The sequence below is a fragment of the Lagopus leucura genome, unplaced genomic scaffold, assembly GCF_019238085.1.
Source record: "Lagopus leucura isolate 7727_CA_CO unplaced genomic scaffold, USGS_WTPT01 Super-Scaffold_100044, whole genome shotgun sequence".
In the NCBI taxonomy this organism is placed as follows: domain Eukaryota; kingdom Metazoa; phylum Chordata; class Aves; order Galliformes; family Phasianidae; genus Lagopus; species Lagopus leucura.
This window is the reverse complement of record NW_024962291.1, coordinates 380091-403328: the sequence shown is the minus strand read 5'-3', so window position 1 is coordinate 403328 and position 23238 is coordinate 380091. Positions and strand designations below refer to the sequence as shown.

Below are 23238 nucleotides of genomic sequence, written 5' to 3'. Positions count from 1 at the left end.
TGTGCTGCATTTTACGTTGATTTGCTAAGAGCATACTGAGAGGCAGTGATACACAAGTACTTTGCTTCTAGAGGAAGGCAAATCCTCCTTGCCCCTGCCTCTACAAAAGTGGAGAGCTCTGTAGGTAGGGAACATCATTACCTTACCCTACAATTCTGTTAAATCCGTGCTAGCTGCTACTTACCAGCTATAAAAACTGAGTAAAATTTGCATTACTTTGTTGTCATTGTCTGTTTCCTAGGTTTTGAAAATTTGAACTTCCAGTTTTAGTAAGGTTCCTGATAGCACAGAATAGCTTTGTACATTCAAAGTTAAGGTTTTTTTGTTTGTGATTCTCCCAACTTGCTTTGATCTTTTGGAAGAAATTAGAAACACTTAGCAAATGATTCTCGAAAGAGGAAATATTGCCAATGAGGATTGGAAAGGGGAAAAAGATGGGCTGAGATCAGAAGTAATTTACTGCTAGAGACTGACAGTAAGACATAAACCATTTGTTTTTGGAGTGACAGACTAAGTTCTTAAATATGTCAGAACTTTCCAGGCTCTGAAGTGGAATGGGGTGAGATAATTTTTCTCCAAAGTAAGCAGTAGTGGATGTTGGTATGAAAGTGCTATATTTTTCATTTTTGCCATAATATGGCAAAAATTTGCAGGAAAGGCATAATTGGAATGAACTGTTTTTTGCACCCGTATATATAGATGTAGATTTATGCACAGTATTAACATGTGACATGTTTAGGTTAGGAGGTTAGGCACAAGCAGTTGGTTCTGGTAACGCTGATAACTTTGATTCTGATGACTTTGAGCCTGGAACTTAGGACAACTACTCTATTGATGAATCGGCTTGAGAACCACTGTCGTCTTCAATCTCAGTGTCTGAAAGTGAATGGTCTTGAGCTTGTCCATTACAGGCCCCAGCAAAGAGAGAAGTGAAACTGATTTCTCAGATCAGAAATAAATTCTCAGATTCCTGCTGCTTAGGAGGTGTGCATGTTAGACAAGCCAAAGGCATGCTGCTTCTCAATTTCTCCCCCTTGTGTCTTTCCAGATAAAGGGCTGAAGGTTGTCACCTCAGGTTTCTGCAGGTATTTTTTCTCCATATAACAGTTGCTTTCAGTAGTTCCTTAGATAACCGAGGGAGTGGGCAGTGCCAGCTGTTCACAGCCAAGGGGTGGGTACGAGTCTCTTTCATGGATATGCGGTTGGAACTCATGGTGCCATTAAGATACAGGCAGCAGAATGTCCTGGGAAGTCTCCTAGTTCTGATCAAATTGGCTTCCACTTTTTGAGAGTAACTTCCTTTCAGTATCTGACAGTGATTTGAGAGTAGTAGTTGGCCAACAGCTGCACGGTCCAGGCGTTTCCAGAATTCTTGAAATATTTTTCATGTGGAAGCAACCATTTCTTTTCTTTTTTTTTTTTTTTGTTTTAACAGTAATTGGCCTTGGGTGTAGAGGACAAATTCACCGCAGGCAGTGTTTGAGTAAATTATTTGATTTTTTTTTGTTTTTTTTTTTCTTTTCTCCCCCACTCAGAAGCAGCATAAAACTGACAAATGTAAACAGCGTGACCCAAATCAGAAAACAGCCTTATCCCTAACACAAACAAACCTTCCCTCTACCCAGAAATCCGTCAGATGATAAACCATCAAGTCCAGCTACACTCCCAAATTTAAACAGGAAACTAATATTTTTGTAGTTGCAGTGGCTGCCTCCTTCCATGTCCTCGGGCTCAGAAAATGTGTATGTTTCCAGTACACACAGGGAACCATTGTTAGAAATGCTGTTCTTTTATGTCAACTCAGTAACTAAGAGAAGAAAATCAATTACTTTGGTCTGTTTCTCTGTTTAGAGTACACTCTCTACTTTTTCAGCCTTGTTTAATAAAAACAAGGGAGAGGTTTAGGAACTTCTATCCTGAGTCTGAGCATCTGGAGCTTACTGTGCCTCACAGACCAATCCTTGAAGTATCCAGCGTCAGACAGTGCTTGAGTAAGACTGCTCCTCAGAAGGCAGTGAGGATGATGTAGTCCAGCAGCAGCAGGATTTAATCAGATGGCGTTTGTGTTCCCCGAATAACAGAGCAATTGCAACAGCTTTATGGTGGCTGAAGAGTGCTTGTAATATCTACCCCTTGCTGGGTCAGAGAAAAATTCCCATTTTCTCATACTCTCACACATGAAACAAATAGTGCAGTTGTGGCAGACAAGAGCATCCATGTTCTCCAGGTATTAACTACAAGCCTCCTGAGGTTTTGCTGAGACTCATCAGAAGGTGCTGAAAGATGCTGTACAGTGGAAGGTCCTTTCCTACCAGATCAGGAGTGTTGTAACAAGGTTGCTCGTGTTCCCTTTCCCTCCGCTTTCACCCAGCTAACTTCTTCCCACCAGAATACTGTAATTGTAGTAAATAACCAAGTTGGTCAACATAGAACTGAATAAATAAGAAGGGAGACAGGGATGTGATGTAGGGTAAGCAGAACTTTTGTCCTTCGTGGAAGCTCTCCAGAGCTTCCTTTTCACTACCCTGAAAAGCCCACGAAGTGCTCTAAAAAGTTGTTCTTATATTGCAAGTGGTTAGATACTGTAATTTTTAAGGATCCTCATATTTAAAGTAAGTGTTTCAATGAGGCTAACAGGAATTCTTGAAATTAAAATGATAAAAGCTGCTGCAGCACTCTCAAAAGGACAACTGGGAGATGAAACTCAGTTTGGCTGGGCAGATTTTACTTTGTGGGCTTTCATACATTTAAGAATCCGGTATTGGGCTTTAATTTACATGGAAGTGAGTTGCTCTAGAAATTCAATTTCATTTTATTTGTTAAACTGCCATCTCCATCTTGGGTACTAAGACCTTGGAGAGGTTAGCAATGAGATATCATTTTCTTGATTCATATGGATAAGTTGGGTTCTTGATTCTGACATAAATGCCTGCTTTCAAGAGTCTGTAATAATCTGTAGGAGGACTTTCAGCTTCTAAAGGGAGAAAAAGGCAGTGTAGCTTGTGGACTTAGAGTTTGTCTCTTCCTGACAGCTGTGCACAAAGCTTTGCAGCACTTGGAAGTTGGAGGAGTGACAGAGAGCTGAATGTTACTTGTATTTGCCTCCAAAGAGGTGGTGGGAAATATTGGTTATAGGTGGATGGTTGGACTGAATGATCTTGGAGGTTTTTTCCAAGTTTTTATCTAGTGAGGATGTATCAAGCTGTAGCCCAATATGTAGTATGAATTTCTTGTTTCTAAAAGGAATCACAGAATCACCATCTTCAGCCAAATCTTCCCCTCAGCTTTGTTCTCTGTGTCCTCATGTACCTGCTAGGGATGCGAAAACTATGGATTCTTATTTCTGATGCTTCCTGTGCTTTTGGGTTTGTTTTTTTTTTTTGTTTCAGAATGTGTGTTGGCAGAGTCAGTGTGGAAACAACAGGGCATCCTGCAGCTTTGCTGGCTGCATCAGCCCTTTGTCTGACTGCTGCAATCTGTGGTAGATTCCTGACTCAGTTTCCCTGCTTGCAAGACAGATAAGTGATAGCTTTTTGTGCAGAGTGCTTGAATCTGTGGCTGGAAAGAACTGTGAAAGAGGCTGAGCACTGTAGCTGGAGTGGAAAATTGACCTCTACATGTATTCCCCCTCCTAAGTATACACTGTGTTTGTTTGATAGTGGAAATATAATCCTTTGGGAATCACGAGTTCCTATAACAGCTCTGATATATAAATACAAACATACTCCTCATTACAAACAACTTCAAAGCAATCACAGTATGGATTAAAATACATGCAGCCTCCATCCTCCGTTCTTAAATGCAGCAATGTGAAGTTCAAATGAAGCCATTAGCAGTATCTCCAAATATTTGGCAAAAGCAACCACGCTTGTGTAGCTACAGGCAATGAAAGTCCCTACAACGAAAAGGGAGGGACGGGGGGAGTAGCCTGCATTGATCTAATTAGTCAGTGAGGCACAAAGTATGTAAAATCTCATTATATATCTCCGGGAAAATTTGGCTTGAGAAGTAAAGAATATGTAACTGATTTGTCTATGGGTGGGTTTTTCATGTCTTTGAATTTTCCAACAGGAAACAGGATTTCTGAAGACATATTAAAAACACACAGACATACACATATGTACGTATCTATCAGTGTTTAAGCACACATGTGTCTCCAGGTCCTGAAACTCTTAATCAGCCTTTACTCAAGGCAGGCTTTCATGAGAAAGTTCCTGGCAGGGACAAAGTTAAGATTTTTTTTTTTACTTCTAGATGAAGTCTGGATCTTGCTAATGCCAGTCACAGCCTGAAAACACAGTGTGTGGCTGTTCCAGCATTACTAAACCCAGACGATGGGTTTGTCCCATTGCCCCAGGCAGTACAGCTCATGCATGAAACAGCTCTTCTGCCTAAAGAAGATTTACCTAAAAAATGGAGACTTAAATTGACTTTTTATAACTTGCCTTTTTGCCCTTTTCTTTTAAGCCTTTCAGGGATTCATGTTACATTTTTAAAATTTCTCTGAAACCAAGAATACTTGAAACATTTATTTTAGAATTTAAGCCAAGATTCCCACCCAATCAGTTTGTCTCGAGAGCTGAAGACTGAAGCACAATGCCAAATAGAAGTTACAGCCCCCCTACCCCCCAAAAAAACCCAACAATAACAACAATTAAAAAAAAATACACAATAAAAAACCAAACCAACAAGCAGCCACCCACCAAGTCCTAAAGCTAAACAGACGAAACAAAAGGGGAGAGGGAGGGAGAGAGGCGCTGAAATGAAGAGACTCGCTCAGTCTTGCAGGAAGCCAGGTTAAAAAGAAAGAAAGGAAAGGAACAACTCTTCCCAGCCAAGCATTCGAAGAAGGGATGGGATGTGGAGAAAGTACAGGTGCGATTAATGATTTAGTTCTTGTTTAGAGGGCACTTTAGTAAATATTTAATATTGGCTGTGTTCCAACCAGTCTGTTTTGCTCTTTCCCCTTTCGTATTCTTTTCTGCACTGACAAGATCATTTGTTTAATCCTTTTCTTGAAGAAGTTGGTCCTATTCTTTAAACTGGATGTTAAAATCTGATTTTACCTAGATGTGTTTTCCTCTCTCGAAACAAAATGAAGAGTCGTTCTTGTTCCTTGTTGACTCTCTCAGCTTTCCAGTGCATCTCTTAAATATTGAGAATTTGGACTTAACTTACATGCTTCCCCACCTGTCCTCTATTTCTTCCTACTCCGCCTCAACAAACAAATGTCATTCTGGCATTTGCATACTAGGAAATCAGGAGCTCTTTGATGAGTGAAGACCAAGGCCTGAAGCTGTCCCCAGTCACCACTTAGCAGGCAGCTACAGAGACGATCTTTTCTGTAATCTGCTAAAAGATCTGAGGGGATATTGATAATCTGCAGCCATATATCAGACATCCCATGAAGCACAGGAGGGAGTTATGTGTTTAAAAAAAAAAAAAAAATCCTACCAATTTGTGGAAGAACTCTTAAAGAATTGTTATCCCTTGTCCCAGCTACATTAAACTTACATCCTTGCCTACTGAATGCTCAATTCTCTGTCTTGTGGGAATAAGAGCCTTTCAGTATTACAGAATGAGTACAACCGATATTCATCCTTATAAGTCAGAGATGGCTTCTTCTGAAAGGCAGGTCCACTAGGTCTGCTGCTCTCCAAACTAGGCAGAATGGCAGCTGCTTGGCATACGGCAACCTGTATCTGCATCTTCCCCTTCTCTGCCACAGGCAGACTGGTAAGTTTATTGTTGTTAGACATCTTTGAATCTGACACACTGATTCTGCTTTGCTTCTCTCCCCTGAAATCTGCTGCAACACAACATGTTCTTTCTCCATCCAGCTCCTCCTTTTATTCTGGTTGAAGTGGTGATGTGGATCCTGCTCATATTGGAAGTGATTGGTGTTGATTGGAGAAAAAAAAAAAAAGGATATCATGGCTCTCAGAAGTCAAGGTGAGCAAGTCAGATCCTGTAGTTCTGACTGGGGACTGCTTGCTGAACTGACAAAAAATCCAAAACCAACCAGAGCCACAAGAAGTACATACCTGCTGGCTTCCCTCAAAGGTGAAGCTATCCCATCTTGAGCTCTTCCTGAGGCCTGTCTTATACCTGTGCCTGTCTATAGATTGTTTTCATGTGATGGGGGCAAGCTTGTTTCAAATGCACACACTGCAGAAATGTATGGCTCACATACATGTGACTAATTATTCTGAGTTTCTGAACATACAAGTCATCTTCCTCATTCCTAAACTTAGATGAGTTGGATATGACAGTGGAAGTTTCTTGTGCTGTTGTGTCAGTCTGTGTGAGAGTACAAGTCTGTTAGGTGGTCTTTGGCCTGCAGTTCTCAATTTAAATGTACTTGCTGGAAGGCTGTAAGGTATGATGACTTTATGCTTTTGTAAGAAGGAAATCTGATGTAGATGTGTATCACTTGGAGCATGCACCACAGGTTAATTACTGACACTTGTGTTCTTTCTATAAATGGTGCTAAGTAGAGCTATATTAAGATGCAGCTAGCCTCAGGCTTTTTATTGCAAGAGACAATGAGTGCCTTAAGAATTGTATTTCAACCTTCTCTAGAGTATTTTACAAGGGATTTTACCAGTTCGTTATTACTGGTGAAATGGTATATTGAAATGAAACCCCTTCAGATAATTATAAATGAAAAAGACACACACCTGAGGACCTAGTATTTTAAAGGCCAGAATGAGGCCAGTCATATCCCTGAAAATCCTGTATCCTTCCTTTCTATGCCTTCTACTGAACGGTACAGCAAGCTTAAAGCTAAAAGTGCTGTGTGAGGTATTAGCTCAAAAGTATAGCTGGATCTAATGCAGGAATGCTGAGCCCTTTTTGGAACAGGGATAGAATGCCTCACAAGTGTTGGGGCCCTGAACATTGAGCCAAAGTTTAAATCTAACTATAGAAAAGAAGTTGAATATTTGCGTCCATGAAAACTGAAACCAGGTCTCCTTGCAGACTTGCAAACTTGGTGGAGATTATGCTGAGAAAAACATTGTCAATTATTGAGTTTGCTAAATGAGCCATTATTACCATGTGGGGTGGGCAGAGATCTCTAGTAAAGCAGGGGCTGCACAGTCAGTTAATGTACTTCAGTTGGCACTGGGAGTCTTCTACCTAAAGCCCCATGGGAGGTAAGTTTCCTGTGAGGTGGAACTCGGCCAGCATTCTCTGGAGCTGGACTTGACCCTGGAGTGAGATGCTGGAGGCAATGATTTATGCAGATGGAGTATGAATGCAGCACAGTGTCTCATTTTGAATAGCTGATGTGCTTTTGAAGCAGGCTTCTTAAATAAAAAGGCAGAAGGTAGCTGAAATAGACTGTCTAGCCTTTTTATGAGCTGCTTTCAGTGTTTTAAAGTTGGCTAAAGGAATGTGTAAAATATCAGTTGTGTTATGTTGAGAAAAACTACGTCTTGACTAAACAGTCAAACAAAAGAGTTTGGGTGTTCACTGGATAAAGCTTACAGAGAACATGGAAAGTGTAACTTGCAAATCATAGTATGCTTGTTCGTTTATAAAGGCAGACTTTTTGGGGGGGACCCATCTGCAATTGTCCACAAGTTTTTGGAGAAAGCTGGACCGTTAGTCTGTAGATTGGGTTGGGGAATAAGTCCTGTGGTACAGTGCATTGGAAGACAGTCAAACCGTGTTCTTGTGTTAGGCATGCTCCACCCTGCTCCCCCCAGTACAATTGTTTGCTTTCTCTTTTATTATTAAGATTACAGAGCACCTAAATCTCCTGCTTTCTTTAGTCACAAGCACTAGGAAAGGCAAACTTAAAAAATGCAAATTGTTTCCTAAAATTAATGTTACGCAAATACTAAGAGGGTAACAGCAAAGTATCTGTTACTTGTAAGTATTTGTTAACTGCTGGTCTCTTACCTATCAAAATCTGAATCTGATACCCAGTGTCACAAACTAGAATTACAAAAGTCATCTGAGCCTCCACAGTACACACTGAGACACAGCTTCTTTTTCCTCTTTGGTACCGGTCTATCGAGAAATGGTAGTTAATTTCATCAGAGTGGCAGAATTAGGTTTAGTTCGCAATATCTTTGGTATGAGGTGTCTTGATAGTCGGGCATATGGCACGCAGATTTTCCCACTGCATCAACCATTCCTCAAGTTTTTCTGATGCAATGTAGAGTAAGCTTTTGAATTGAATGGAATCATATAGATCAAAATGGAAGCCTGAAGAAATATTTGATAATGCCACACAGGTGGTACTACTACCAGGTTCGTCAACTAGGACAAGCTGTGGTGCCATGAAAGGAAATATTTCAAGAGTAAGTCTGTCACCTATTACAAATTTATTACTTTAAAATATGCTTACAAGCCCTGTCTTTCTAGATGCAGCTTCTGGCTGTGTGTGTGTGTGTACACCTATGGAATAGTTAAAGCCTACAGATGGTGAAACCAAATGGAAATTTGTATATTGTTAGCAATGCATGCATTTTTAAAAATGCCTGGAAATCTATCTGAAATATGAAGATTTTGGCTTTTACTTTGAATTTAGAAGGAGAAACTTGGAAGTTCTGTTAAAAACAAAACAAAACAAAAAAAAACAACAACAAAAAAAAAACCCCAAGCCCTGCACTTTAGCAGTTTTTTTTTCCTTTGCTCTTTCTCTTAATCTAATTAAATCTAAAGTAAAAGAGAATTCGGGGTAGCTTTTTTTTTTCTGCTCTGGTTGTGTTTGTGGCTTATTAACATAATTGCACGAAAACTGGGCTTAAAGCTTCTCGTTTCATAGCAGTGGTGTGGTTGGTTCACAGTCACCACCACTGCTGGCGGATTGTTGGTTTGCTGTCCATTCCACGTGTGCTGGAGACCACAGTGCAGAAGAACTTAGAGTATAAGGTGGAGTGCAAAGAGTGGAGGTGGGAAATGCTCATCTCTGTTTCTTTTTTGAAGAAACAGTTAATAAAATAGCTTCACAGAACAGTATATCTTTTGTGCAAATGCTGAATGTATTTCCACACAACTGGCTTTCAGCTTAGGGATCATGATTTTGGCAGAAGGGGTTCACCAAACTGCAGATGTATGTTGTGCATAAAACACGTTACCATGTTGTATTAATGTAACATGGTGGTGACTGTGTCATTGATGTTACTACAGAAAAAAGCCTCAAAAAAAGAAAAAAAAAAAAAGTATTATTCAATTTCTGTATGATTGTTCTGCGTAAGGAAGAAAAAGTGCGAATATAGAATCATAGAATCCTTGGAGTTGGAAGGGATCTTTAAAGGCCATCTGGTCCAACTCCCCTGCGATGAACAGGGACACCTACAGTAGATAGGAGCTCAGAGCCCCGTCCAGTGTGACCATGGATGTCTCCAGGAACGGGGCACCCACCACCTCTCTGGGCAACGTCTGCCTCACTGCCCTTGTAAAAGTCTTTTTCCTTATACCCAACCTAAATCTTCCATCTCTCTCAAAAAGAAACGGGTGATCATTATGTATCGTTCTGTACTATAATTTATTTAGTATCATTTAGGCAGTCGCGAATATCCAGTAATTTTGCAGGGCTGGAACTGGAATGTGGAAGAAAAGGTTTCCATGCTTGTGGTTCGCTCTTTTCTACCTATAGGTTTATGGTGTTTCTTCAGCTGGATTCTATTCACACAGGCCACATGATATCATACATCCCAGGACAGGCAGGAGTTGCTGATGCATTCCCTGGAATCTAGAGCCTTCAGTGCTCTCTGAGAAAGATTGGTGAAAAAAAATCTTAAGAGCACTTTGCTTCAGGTCACAATTGAGTCAAGAACCTTCAAATGAGATTTGTAGCAAAATATTGAGATTTGTTTAAGTCAGCGCTGTAGCTGAGAAAGAACAGGAAAATAAATTAGTTTTTCTCTGAATTAAATCCTTGGTCTGATTGACAGAACAGCCACAGAAATGTGTATACTGGCACAGAATGAAATGAGAACGATCTGCAAAGGCTGGTGTGTAGGAGTGAGTTTTGGACCATCTTTTCCAGTGGCTGTGTCAGTTTAAACTGATCACGAAACTACAGTGCCATTGTGTGGTTAAAATTCTAGCCTCAGCTTATGTGTGCCTGAGAGAGGTAAATGAGCATCCTGAAATCTCACTTTGGCTTAAATTTTCTGAAGTTTGCAGAGACAAGTGTTTGTCTGGGAGAAGACTTAGGCCTCCTTATGGGTACCTGTCAAACTGTGCTGGCTTTCGTAGCTCTTAATTCTGAGCCACAAGTAAAGGGAAGATGAGATTGAAGAACTTTTTCCTAGGAAGCATATCACATGGCTTTGCACTGGTAGCAGTGAAAGCCAGGATAACCTGTTTCATGCCTTATGTGCTGTATAAATCAGCTTTACGATTAAATTTATTGAGCACGTTTTGTTTGCAAATTTAAGTATTCGTACCTCAAGTTCTTGTTCAGAAGTAATCATTTTTAGATTCCTCGCTATTTTTTTGTTGGACAATAAAATGGTTATTTCAGGTATTTCACATAGAGCTATGGATATATATTTTTTAATTTTTGTAGGCAACTTACCAGTGATTTCCTAAAGCTGCTTTTTTTTTTCTTGTTAGAAATTCCAGCAGGTTTGAATAAATCTTAAACATATGTTTCTGATTAATTTGCAAGCTTTCTGCAAGGAAATTTGCAAGTAGACCAATAATATGACTGCAAATATTTTTGTTTAATTTAAAATGTGTGCCTTATTGCTGTGTTAAAAAAAAATAAAATAAGAGGCAAACAAAAACCAACAGTGTTATGCCACGCATAAGCAAGTGCTCAGCTGGGGTTATGCCTTTGTGTTACACTGGCAGATAAAAGTGACAGCCAGGTTGAATGCTGTTGTACTTGCTGCTGCCCATTAATTCAATTTTTTAGATGAGCTCTTTTAAAATTATGGTTTGTGTAAATTAATTCTGGTCTTTGATATTGAACACTAATTGCATTTTTCTGCAATTCTCATTTGCTTTTAGCCTCTTTATTTATCTGTGTTACAAGTATTGTGAACCAGAAGTGCCCCATCCAGTCTAGATATGAGCTCTGCCTGCTACTGCCAAGAGAAACAGCTTTGGATTTACGTTCATTGGTACAGCCCTATGCTCTGTTGCTGGTCACCAGCCCACCCCTCTCCTCTTCTTGGGGGTTGAGGTTGACTGAAGAAGGGAAAAGCTCAAGAGGGCATTTTGACTAGACTAGTATTTCTCAACCAATTGCTTGTGGATCTCTCATTGTCTGTAAATAGGTTATTTGAAAGAGAGAAATAGCTATGTTTAGCTTAACCCTAACTTGAAATGAAATAGAAATTACCATGGTAACGCTGAGAAAGGAGACAGGTCTTTTCTGTAGAAGGGTTGACATCTACTTTGACTTCTTCAAGAATTCTGGTTGGATACTCCAGTTGCTCATTCTTTTTTTTTTTTTTTTAATTTTTTTTTATTCAATAGCTTGCCACAAATTACTTCTCATATCAAGCTTATTATTTGAAGTCCTTCCTTCGTGCTGTGCATATGTAGGTTATAAATGTTTCATCAGTTCCAGTTTCAAAAGCAGGAGTGCTACACGCTTCTCTCATGTAACTACTGATAGAACATGAGGGAATGGACTCAAGATGCTCCAGGGCAGATTCAGGCTGGACGTTAGGAAGTACTGCTTTTCTGGAAGATGGTCAGGTGCTGGAACAGGCTGCCCGGGGAGGTGGTGGAGTCACTGACCCCGGTGGTGTTCAAGGAACGGTTGGATGCATTGATGGATGTGATCTAGTGAGGGTGATAGGTAGGTAGGACTGGGTCATCTCATAGTCTTTTCCAACCTTTGATTCTGTGATTCTATGCTAAATATTTATATGATGTGCTATTTCCACAGACTTCTGAGTATCTATAGAGTTGAGAAGGTGATTGGTTTTACTAAGGGGGACGTAAAAATATTACAGGACTATTCAAATCACTTTGGAGGAAAGGGAGACGAGGATAAAAGCAAATAAAAAGCAAGATGTGTATTTCTTATTTTAAAACCTATATATTCTTCCCCTTTCCCAAACGAGTTAACTAAAGTTGGAGAGGGATATTGTTTTTATACCAGATGTTAGCTACAGAGTTGCTGGAGGCCCCTTTAAACTACTTACAGAGGTGTTCAGTGTTTCAATATTAAAAAGTTTGTTTGCAGAAGGTAAGATTTCCCTGAAGTGTATTAAATAAGCGACTTGCACCTAAAAACCAAATTGAAATACCGATTCAGTAAAACATCTGTGCTTTAGGTTCTAGCCACCAGTTGCCATAAATTAGTTTTGAGTATGTTTGCATTTAACTTTTTCCCCTTTTAAGGAGCTAGGCATGCCATATAATGTTCCTGCTTAGCACAGAACAGTTGCAGGATTTACCAGCTGCACCTTTAACTGTTTGATATCCTGTAAGCAGAACTAAGTTCTGGTAATGTCAGGCTGATGTAACAGTGCTTCGTATGGAGAACATTAGTTGCTCCTAGATTAGATTCATAAAATGTAAACAGATTCAAGATTACAATCACGCTAACACCACCTTCCCAGCAAAAAGAAATTTATCTATTCATCAGTGTCTGTAGGAGCTTATTACGAGTGCTTGTGTTTTGTAAAGTCTGTCTGAAAATGCAATACTCTCTGTGGAACTGGGAAAGTATTGTCCTAGGAGACAAGTCATTGATGATCATCAGGTGTGGTGGTAATTTAATATGAAAAGAACGAACAGGTCTACCCTGCAAAGTAACAGCCACTTTACATGCTGATACTTTCAGCACAGGTACAGGAATATATTTTGTTTATATAATTCCCAGTGAAAATGGGAGATTGCTAAAAATTACGTAAGGCTGTATTTTTTGTAATGTAAAGTTATACTGTGTTGTATTTGGCTTCTTTGTAAGTAGTTTTGGGGATTTTTGGTTTTGTTTTTTAACAGGTCACCAATTAATATTTTACATTCATTTGACAGCGTAGATTTTATTTGTATGAGACAGAACAAATGGATGGGGTGAAACCATTCTGTATGAGATGACACGTAGTCAGTAGTAGTAGTCAGAATGGAAGGACTCTGTTGATAGTCATATCTTTGTATGATATGTCAATATAGTCTGTGCCTTATAGTTTTAAATCCTTACTAATGAATGGATCTCAGGATCAGAGGCACTTTTGAGAGCTCTCCTGAGATAGGCTTTTATTATTATTGTGCTCCAACTACTTTTTGTTCTTCTGTGTGCCAGTGTGGCTCTTTGAAGACAGTTGGCCATTACTGCTGTGCTTTAGCTTTATAAAGGTGCTTGCGAGGGAAGGCTGTCAAAAGAGTCGTGAGACTTGATAATCCTACTTGTAATCCTCTTTATTGAGCATCTCAAAGTGGCTTTTGTGTTACGAGTGAAAATCTGACACACGTGTAGCCACTGAGAAGTATCTTCTGCTACTTCCTCAGCAAGCTAAAATGTGATCTGTAGTGAAAAACGATGGAAAGCCTCTTAAAGGAAAGAACCTGTATGTAAAGGATGGTACTGTGTCACTACCTGCATTTGCAAATTGTGGAGTCTGCAAATCTGCAAACCATCTGTGTGTAAATGGACAGATGGATCTGTTGTCCAGCTGTCCTCCGACCTGTTTTGATATGTAGGTTCTGGGACTGTCTGCTTTACTTCTGTTCTCTTCTCTGCTTGCCATATCTGCCAACACATGCCTGGCATTAAACCTCTTCAGAATGAGAAAGGAGGAGTCCTCTTTTATCCTGTAGCATTGATGAAAGGTGGTTCTACTTCAGCTGTTGGAAATGTTAACGAACGGCTTAAACCCAGCTGAATATAGACTATGGTACGGACTGCTCACAGCTGCTTTACTCTTCTCTTTTGGAGGCAGGCTTTTTGACCCTCTGGAGTTTTCCATTTCTCTCCCTTTTTCTTTGTCTTTTTCTCTCATGTTGGCTGCCACCCACATGGTTTTTCCTTCAGGTTCTTTCTCTAGCCAGAAAGACTGGGCATAATTCCCTTGAGATGCCTTCTTAGGGTCTTCTGGAGAGAATTGTCGGAAGCCATTCAAGGACCTTGCCTTTCCCACAGGCTAAAATCACACACCGAGAAGAAAGCCGTAGACCTGCAAGACTACCAACATAATAATGTGGCAGTCATAATGTTTTATCAGTGCCAACCTTCTGTGTCCACTTACTGCTCAGAGATTTAGCTCATCCCGAGAGCTGGTTTCCATTTGTCTCAGCTTTGTAGCAATTGAATAAATTTTGTCTTTTCTTAATGAATTAAATATAGGAGCAAGGTGTCTGAGCTCCCTTTGTTGTTCTGTCAAAAGACTTATATGCTGAATAGTTGTTGTCTTTCACAGATGCGCTTGAAATACAACTTGACTACATGAATCACACTGATGTGTAGAAATTAATTGCATTGTTTACTTTAATCTTCTTCAAAGAGCCAAGAGCTTTTGAGTGTTATATTTGGAAATGTTAAGTTGCTTTGCATACTCTGCAGCAGCATTTAATAAAAAACAAAAAAAAAGCACACCTTATCACCTCGCTGTGCTTTTGTGTGTAATTCACTTCATTAAGGCATTTGATGTTGATTTTGTTTTGCCCACCACAGGTTTTGGCTGAGCTTTGTGATGCCTCGTTAAGAGATTTGTTATTGAAGTCTGAGGACTAATCAGGGTCTGTGTCTGTTCAAGGGGACCTTTCAGTATTTCGTGTGGAAAGCAGAGCAGATTTTAGCACTGCATTTGTCCTTTGACCTAAGTCAAAAATCCATTGATCAGTTATTGAAAGAGGATGAAAACTCTTAGAGAAAAAATACCCACTCTCCTCTGCCTTTAAGGTGTGTTGAAGAGAAGCTGTGCATAATAATGGGAAAAATGCTCCATAACAGCTTCCCTTTGGCTGCAGTCAGCAGCCTGCACGCCATAAATGATGAGATAATAGGATATTTTATGAGCTGTGCAGTTCTAGCTTGTGCTTCTGGCCTTACTGTGAGGACTGTTTATAGGGTTTTTTCCTGTATCCTCGTGGTTTAAGTTAATGCTCTGGAATGGAGATGAATCTCTGGAAAGATGGGTGACAGCAAAATCTAGAAGGCAGTGTGCCTGTACCTTCGGTGAACTGCTTGACCTGTCTGCTGCTGTCAGGCAGCCTAGTTAGCACTCAGTTAGTGCTTCGTGCCCACTGCCATGGATTGGCTATCACCAGGCAGGGTCTGCAGCCCATCACACCACCCCTGCAGGTCAGAGCTGCACTTTGCATCCAGGGGAATCCTGCTGGGATCCACAAGCATTCTGCTGACACGTTGGAGAGCAGGAGTGTTCAGACAGAGAGGAAATGCTTATTCCATCTCCTTCTTAGCCAAAGCGTGAGCCATTAAACATTTGTTTGCTGTCTGATTCTACCTTTTTGATCTCCATTTCTTCTGTGCTTGATCAGGAGGACTAGATTACCTAACAGGCTTTCATTTGGTACTTTCAGTAGTGAGCGTGGTAGTTGACAACATGCACAGGTGTGCATAGATATTAATTAATAGGAAAAAAAGTATTTTTCTGTGTCCTCGGATCCAATCAGAGCCTGGTGTATTTGGTCAACAGCGCTGGTGCTTGAACTATGTTTGTACTGCCCATTATCTGTAGAAGTAGTCAGAAATGTGCTGGTTTGATCATCGTCCTACTGATGCACTGTTGTTTTTGTAAAGGAAATTGTCTTATTTACAGGACGATGCACCAGTTTGGCTCTGGCACCTGAGTATGCGTGATGAACTTTTGAACTGCAGTACAGCCTGTGGGATTGATACTGTTCTAAATAAGTGAGCATTTGGGGTTTGCCTGGACATGATGTAATGAGATAATTGCAGAACCATTTGGCTTTTAACCGCAGACGTAACCTTTTTTTTTTTTTTTTAAATGTACTTTATTTAGCTTCATAAAATAAAAAGGCATTAATCTTAAGTCTCTGCTGCTTCATCATGTGATGGATTGGATGACACGAAACTCCTCCGAAACTTAGTTTTAAAGAATGTCAGTGTTATTATTAAGTGTCTCCAGCAGGAGGCTTTCTGTCTGGAAGGAATCCTGAAGACGTCTGTGCAATAGCAATGCAAAATGAACTGTTACAGCATCGATTTCTTTTGTGTGCAGCATGGTTAAACGCAGCATGCAGCATCTGACTGCTTACCTCTGCTGTTGCACTGGTGTTGTTTGGGAGATTAGGGTGTTCCATGCGTGCTACCATTTATGATTTTTTTTTTTCCAGCTAGAATTCATCTAGTAGAATCAGTGACAAAGTATTATTTGTATTTCTTTGATGTGGAAATGTTGTTCCCCCAAAAAACATATAATCAAAGAGATGTGCATTACTTTCACAATTTTAGAAAGTATTGCAAGTGCGACTGTAATAGGAACAGCAAGTTTCAATCTGAAGGTGTCTGTTGTTGTTATTTGGATACCTACCACACAGGTGTGTGTGCACGTTAAAAGTCAAATACTAATTTAATAAGATGTGATTATCACTTATCACATACAAAAAATAAATTGTGTGCACCTGTTGTCTACCAGGCACAGGCAGAGCCTTACAACTTACTGTACATGAAATTGTGCTAAAACTGTTGATCTGACTGACCGCTAGCTTGTTAGATGTCTAATGGTTTAATATTACATCGCCTTTGGATAGTGGATGTTTTTAATACGAAATAAATATGGCTGAGACACTTAACTGCTTACAAGTCATGGAAATACAGAGTTGAAATGACTGCGTTTGTCTTCAGATCTTTAAAGAAAAGCAGGAGCATTGTACAGGGAAGACAACTTAATTATCTACAAAGTACAAGTTTAATATTTTGATTCTGAATAAAGAAATAATGATTGAATGACAGTAAAGAGAAAATTGTTTAAATTTCTATCTCAACCACAGGTAATGCATAGCCTAGATTAAAGCATAGCAGTTGTTCACCTGTGAAGCATTTCTAGCAAAAGATGGAAGCTTGAGTCATGTTAGAAAAGAAAATTACAGTCTTTTGAATTAAATACGGTACAGAGCGTGATGCTGTCCGCAGTGAAAATTTTCAAATAGAACTTATTTTTTCCTGTTTCTTCGTGTGTCTCACAGGTCATAAATGTTGATGGAACGATGAGGAAAACCCTCCTAGAAGATAAACTTCCGCATATATTTGGGTTCACACTGCTGGGTGATTACATCTACTGGACTGACTGGCAGAGGCGAAGCATTGAAAGAGTTCACAAGATAAGGGCTAGCAGAGACATCATTATTGATCAGCTGCCAGACTTGATGGGCCTTAAAGCAACAAGTGTTACCAAAGTTTTTGGTAAGAGTAGTCAATCACAGTGTGAGTCTAAAGTAGTTTATAGAAGCTCTTGCTTTCACTAAGCAGCTGTTCATCACTTGTAATGAGAATAACTGTGGTCTTTAGTGTTTGAAACATTTTAAAAGAAAGCTGCACTTGTTTTTGTAAAGTTGGGAAAATAGAGTGTTGCAAAAGAAATTTGGGCTTCCAATTTTATCATGATATTCAACCTAAGTTCTCTGCAGCTTCCACCACACTCTGAATCTTTCTGAAAAGAATTTTATTCCTGGCTCTGGTCTCTAGGAGTTCTGGTGCTCACAGGATTGCACCATTTTCTGTTGCCCCTTTCCTGTATCAAGTCCCAGTGTTTTTCCATTGGCAGAATACGTTTTACTACATGGAATGATACAGGTAGAGTTAGTGGCTATTACAGGGGTACCTGAATGCAAACAGCACTCTAATTTTTAACATCTCAGCAATTAAATCTTGCCCAGAGTGCTTAGCAAGTAGATTGAACTGTAGAAACCTCTCACAATCATGTAGAACTCTTCGTTTTACTTGAAGGACTGTTGAGTCTTCAGATTGTAACTTGGTGTAAGTTGACGTCAGACTGTATGTCTTTAAAAGGCATACTTTTTTGTATGAGTCTGATCTTGGAGATTTTGTTGTGATAACATGTGTAGCTAAATCTCTGATTCCAAATGATGGAGAAAGACACTCATTTGTCTTTGGATCCTTACTTTTCCCTCCTTATTCCTGCACTGCCTGGTCACGGTCATTGACTTGAACAAAATAAATGAGAGATTGTAGTGATTGAACAGCTGGGAAAGAGCTGCAGTTATCCAGTCCTTTCCTCATTATTTTGTATCATTGAACTCAGACACATTTTTAAAACTGATGATTTCAAAGAGGTATAAAGATGGAGTACTGGACAAAAAATAGCCAGGCTGAATATGGATAATTACTTGCATTCAGTAAAGGAACTAGTCTTTGGGGAAGCTATAAAATATGTTTATGGCAGTTCTTCATATATAGGAAGGGGATGCAACCAGTCTTCTAATGTCTGGCTAGAGGAAAAGAAACAATTTTGAATTACTCTATTAATGATCTATAGGATTAACTTATTTTGAAAAGTTACATTTTTCACTCAGCTTTACCCCTCCTCTTCCCCCTATCTCCATAATATACCATTATCTGTTTTGTTTTGTTTTTAAGGGACTAATCCATGTGCAGAGAACAACGGAGGCTGCAGCCATCTGTGTTTCTTTACACCCCAGGAGACCAGGTGTGCCTGTCCCATTGGCCTTGAGCTGTTGAGTGACATGAAGACTTGCATCATTCCTGAAGCCTTCTTAGTTTTCACAAGCAGAGCAGCAATTCATAGGATTTCCCTTGAAACCAATAATAATGATGTTGCTATTCCTCTTACTGGAGTCAAGGAGGCATCTGCTCTGGATTTTGATGTTTCTGATAACAGAATCTATTGGACTGATGTTAGTTTGAAGGTATTACTGACATGTGAATTCCCTGAATATAAAGCCACAGAGCAGTTTCTTTGATCTAACAAAGGTCTCTGTTACATGATCTATCCTGCAGTTGCTAGTGTTGTCATTGAATTGCATCCAAGGAGACTCTTGGAGATGAAGACAGTTGCATTGTTGAATGCACAGTTGGGTGACAGGCATGTTCCCATTTCAAATAAAAATCCAAAGTGGTGTCTGCTCATGTTGAATGCTGGAGTCTTGGATGCTACATATGCTGCATCCACATGTTTATTGTAGAAGTGCTGTTTTCATGTCACGTAGTAAGCTTGGCAGCCCCCCAAGCTTTCTACCACCTTCCAGTTTTGATTTGGAAGACAACCCTACTTAATATTCGCTTCTAGCAAGTGAACTTTGTATTGCTTGCTGTTAGCCCAAGGCTCCAGCTTGGCACGGAAGAGGCCATGGAACTTGTCTGGTTTCCTCCATGTCATGTTAACTGCCCCCTGCTCGCCTCCATCTCCTCCTAAGTCCTTGTGTTCTCTAGCAGTTTGAAATTCCCTTCTCATGTGTTTGGTTCATATCCAGGTGAATGCTGAAGTGAACATTGCGTTCTTTGTCAGTGTTGCTTTTTGAAGTGAATTAAGTTATGGTAGAAAACAGTGCATTCGCTTCACTGGAACTGAATTTCTCTGTTTAGCCTCTTAATAAGTTTTCCAAGAACAGTTGTAGTTGTCTTGCCAAGGTACCTAAACCATAATAGGAAAAAGTTTACTTGTAGGGCTAGTTTACATACCTCTCTAAGACTAACGAGGGTTGTCTTCAGCACTAGAAGTACTGATGTGGATACCTTTTCTCTAGGAACAGTGCCAATATAACAAATTAGCGTGCTGCAGACATGATAACTAAATAAATCTCAGGCAAGCATGTGGAAAGCTGAGGCTGTGTTTGTCTTAACCATTGGTAGTGGAAAATGCATTACTTCAGCTGTGTCATTCAGATCCTGGTCTGATTCTGTGTAGAACTGGGCAACGTTTTACTTGTATGCGGCCTCCTAAGTTATCCATCATACTGTACTTTCAACGTACATGTCACATACATTTCAGCATATCTGAGTTTTCATTCCCCTGTCCCTCCACCTTCTGCATCTTGGCTGCAGGTAGTGCAACTTAAGAGGCGTCCTCCTGTTTTCATACTGCTCTCCTTGATGATCACTACATCCCTAATCTCCTATAGGCTCTGTTTGTGGGAGGACTCATTTTCGAAAGAGTGTTATACTTTTTCTGAGGTGTGAGTTACACATGTAAAAATACAAATTTTGACATCTGCCTTTTAAAAATATGAAACATCTCGTAGTGCTGAGATGCTACCAAAAGCAGACAATCGTACACTGATCCTGGGTGTTCCCAGTGGTGTATCTGGAGGTTGTTTCGTTGTTCATTGTTGGGAGCGGCTTATTTATGCATATACAGTCCTTGCCCTATGACTTATTTTGCTGACTGTATAGAACTAAAATACAGATAGGATCAGCAAATTTGCCAAAGGTGACTGACCATGAGAACAAATTAATTCTGATTTTGCTGAATTTGTGACTTAGTCCTTCAACTTAAAACATAGAGAATTAAATACTCCAATATATGTGTGTTTTTATGTACAAACAGGAGAGAGAAAGAGGGTCAAGGGAGAATCTGCAGATATATTGTGCTTTCTGAAAGTCGTGTCCTTTTAAAGCATTTTGAATTGGTGATAAGAAACTATTAGCCTTTCTGAAAATTCAAATCTCTTTATCCTGTAAACTGCTCTGTTTTTTTGACAACAGAAGTTTGCTTTTAAAAAGTAACACCAATAGATTGTTGGTTTTTTTTTACTAACCTCTTTGTAAGCTAAATTTCATTACTTTTAAATTACTTTTTATCTTCGTGAAGTATCCATAAATCCTTAAATATTTTTACACAATTGTTTTTCAGACCATAAGTCGAGCTTTCATGAATGGGAGCTCTGTTGAACACGTGATTGAATTTGGGCTAGATTACCCTGAGGGAATGGCTGTAGACTGGATGGGAAAGAACCTCTACTGGGCAGATACTGGAACTAATCGAATTGAGGTAGCCCGCCTGGATGGACAGTATAGACAGGTCCTTGTGTGGAAGGACTTGGACAACCCAAGGTCTTTGGCTCTTGATCCTACCAAAGGGTAAGGGACGGTGTTGTTTTTCTAAGCTTTGCTTCTTTCTTTGTATGTGACAACGTATTTGGCAGATGGTTTCTTCAGGGTCATAAAAAGAAAAAATATGATAAAGGCTTGTAAGCTCCAGAACCCTGAAGGTCACAATGGAAAAACTGAGAATTGTGAATCATATTTTTCCTTCTTTCTTTAAAAGAAAAAAAAAAACACAAAAACCAAAACACAACCGTATGCTAATTAACTGCCCATAACCATGTGGTTATTCCCAATGTTTTTCTTTTTTAAGCAAATTCAGAAAACAGAACTGAACTCAATCTCGTGAAGTTGTATCGTTTTGTTCCACTTCTCGTTGCAGGTACATGTACTGGACAGAATGGGGAGGTAAGCCTAGGATCGTTCGAGCATATATGGATGGAACGAACAGCATCACTTTGGTGGATAAAGTGGGTCGTGCCAATGACCTCACAATTGATTATGCCGACCAACGGCTGTATTGGACTGACTTAGACACCAGCATGATTGAGTCGTCAAATATGCTAGGTAATCTGCTGTTAGATTGCATCCCAGAATTACTCCATCAAGTAGAGAAATTTGCAGTGGCCGCAGTAAAGCAACTGAACAGAGTTGTAGAGTGCTTTAGTTGAATCCTTTGAATTATTGTCTCTAATGAGGGGTTAAATCACTTTTTTTTTTTTCCCCTAAGATGTTGAGTTTATTACATTCATTAGACCTAAAACCTGCATGTGACTAACTGGTGGTAAGTAGTAATTAGAAGAAGTTGAAATAACATGATTAATATTAAATCTTCATGTGTATCTTGTGTATTGTTATATTTTCCATTAGGATTCCTTTTATTACTTGCATGTGGTGTGCTATGGTTTAGTAAACTTTTTTGTTGGAATCAACATAATTAATATAATGAAAGGAGATAATTTCGGGTTTTTTTTGCAGCTGACATAGAGCTTTTGTATCTTTTAACTGTCCTATAATTATAAAATAGTCTTCAAGGTAGTAGGTAAGGCAGGTCACGTTCATGTGTGAGAAAACAGAGGTTATGTAAGTTTCCAAATACCCCTCAGTAAATACGTGGTAAAATCAGAGGTGGAATCCAGAAGCTTGTGACTTGACATAATACATTCCATTTCCAAGGAGAGGCCTTTGTTAGATGGGAATCAGCAGCTCTGGTACCCCAAAATAAAGAACAAGGCTGATATGTCTAACATACAGTATTTAAGGAAACTCATACAGGATTCTTGTAGCAATGCTCTGGTTGATGACATGCACTATTTCCCTGCAAGCCATTTATATTTACTTTCATATCTTCCATGAAAACCTACCATTAGAATGAGATATATTTTTTTTTTTAAGGTGTTATTATGAGCCCATGCCTTCTTGGTAAGGGGAACCTACTACAAGGGTTGATGTTCTTTTATCTGGAGATCTTATGCTTTAGTTGAGAGAGAGAGAGGGAAGAAACCTGGAAAAAAAACTTCTAATGGAAAAAAAACTTTCTAACACATTTTGAGTGAACTTAACTAGAATTGAACTGAACTGACTTACAAAAACCAAAAAAATGCTGTATCGGCATTTTTACTTACCCTTTGCAATTCCTCATGGTTCTGTATTCAAATACATACTGGGTCTGTTCAGCCTTGAGAAAAGGAGACTGAGAGGGGACCTGATCCAGGTCTATAAATATCTAAGGTGTGGGGGGCAGAATAGCGAGGCCGGACTCTTTTCAGTGGTGAGTGGAGACAGGACAAGGGGAAATGGCCGGAAACTGCAGCATAGGAAGTTCCACACAAACATGCGCAAGAACTTCTTTACAGTGAGGTGACGGAGCACTGGAACAGGCTGCCCAGGGAGGTGGTGGAGTCTCCTTCTCTGGAGATGTTCAAGACCTGCCTGGATGCCTACCTGTGCTACCTGGTGTAGGGAACCTGCTTTGGCAGGGGGGTTGGACTCGATGATCTCTGGAGGTCCCTTCCAACCCCTACAATTCTGTGATTCTGTGATACTGAGCTTCAGGTCTTCAGTTTCATCTGATGAGCTAAATATATTAAAGTAATTACTTTGATAGTTTCTCAGTAGACCACTGTGTGTTTCCAAGAAAAAGAAGTGCTAGAAGGAATCACACATTATTCTGGTGATTACTGTGTATCAGTTTTGACTTATGTATGCATTGTCTTGATCTCCAGCTACAGTAAAACACTGATGTTTATTCACAAGATGGTGTTAGAGGTGGATGTTTAGAGAAAGAATGTTCTAAAAAGCCATAA

General features: G+C 39.6%; 1 protein-coding gene across 2 annotated transcripts in view; it reads left to right on the top strand.

Annotated features, from left to right (window-relative positions):
- Positions 1–23238, top strand: part of LRP5 (LDL receptor related protein 5) — a 129682-nt gene that overhangs the window by 87364 nt on the left and 19080 nt on the right. For both annotated transcript variants that reach the window (XM_042884596.1, XM_042884597.1), the window contains exons 8-11: positions 17098–17314; positions 18509–18798; positions 20742–20968; positions 21315–21499. In XM_042884596.1, the coding sequence (XP_042740530.1) occupies positions 17098–17314; positions 18509–18798; positions 20742–20968; positions 21315–21499 (919 nt within the window). The remainder of the gene's footprint in view (positions 1–17097; positions 17315–18508; positions 18799–20741; positions 20969–21314; positions 21500–23238) is intronic.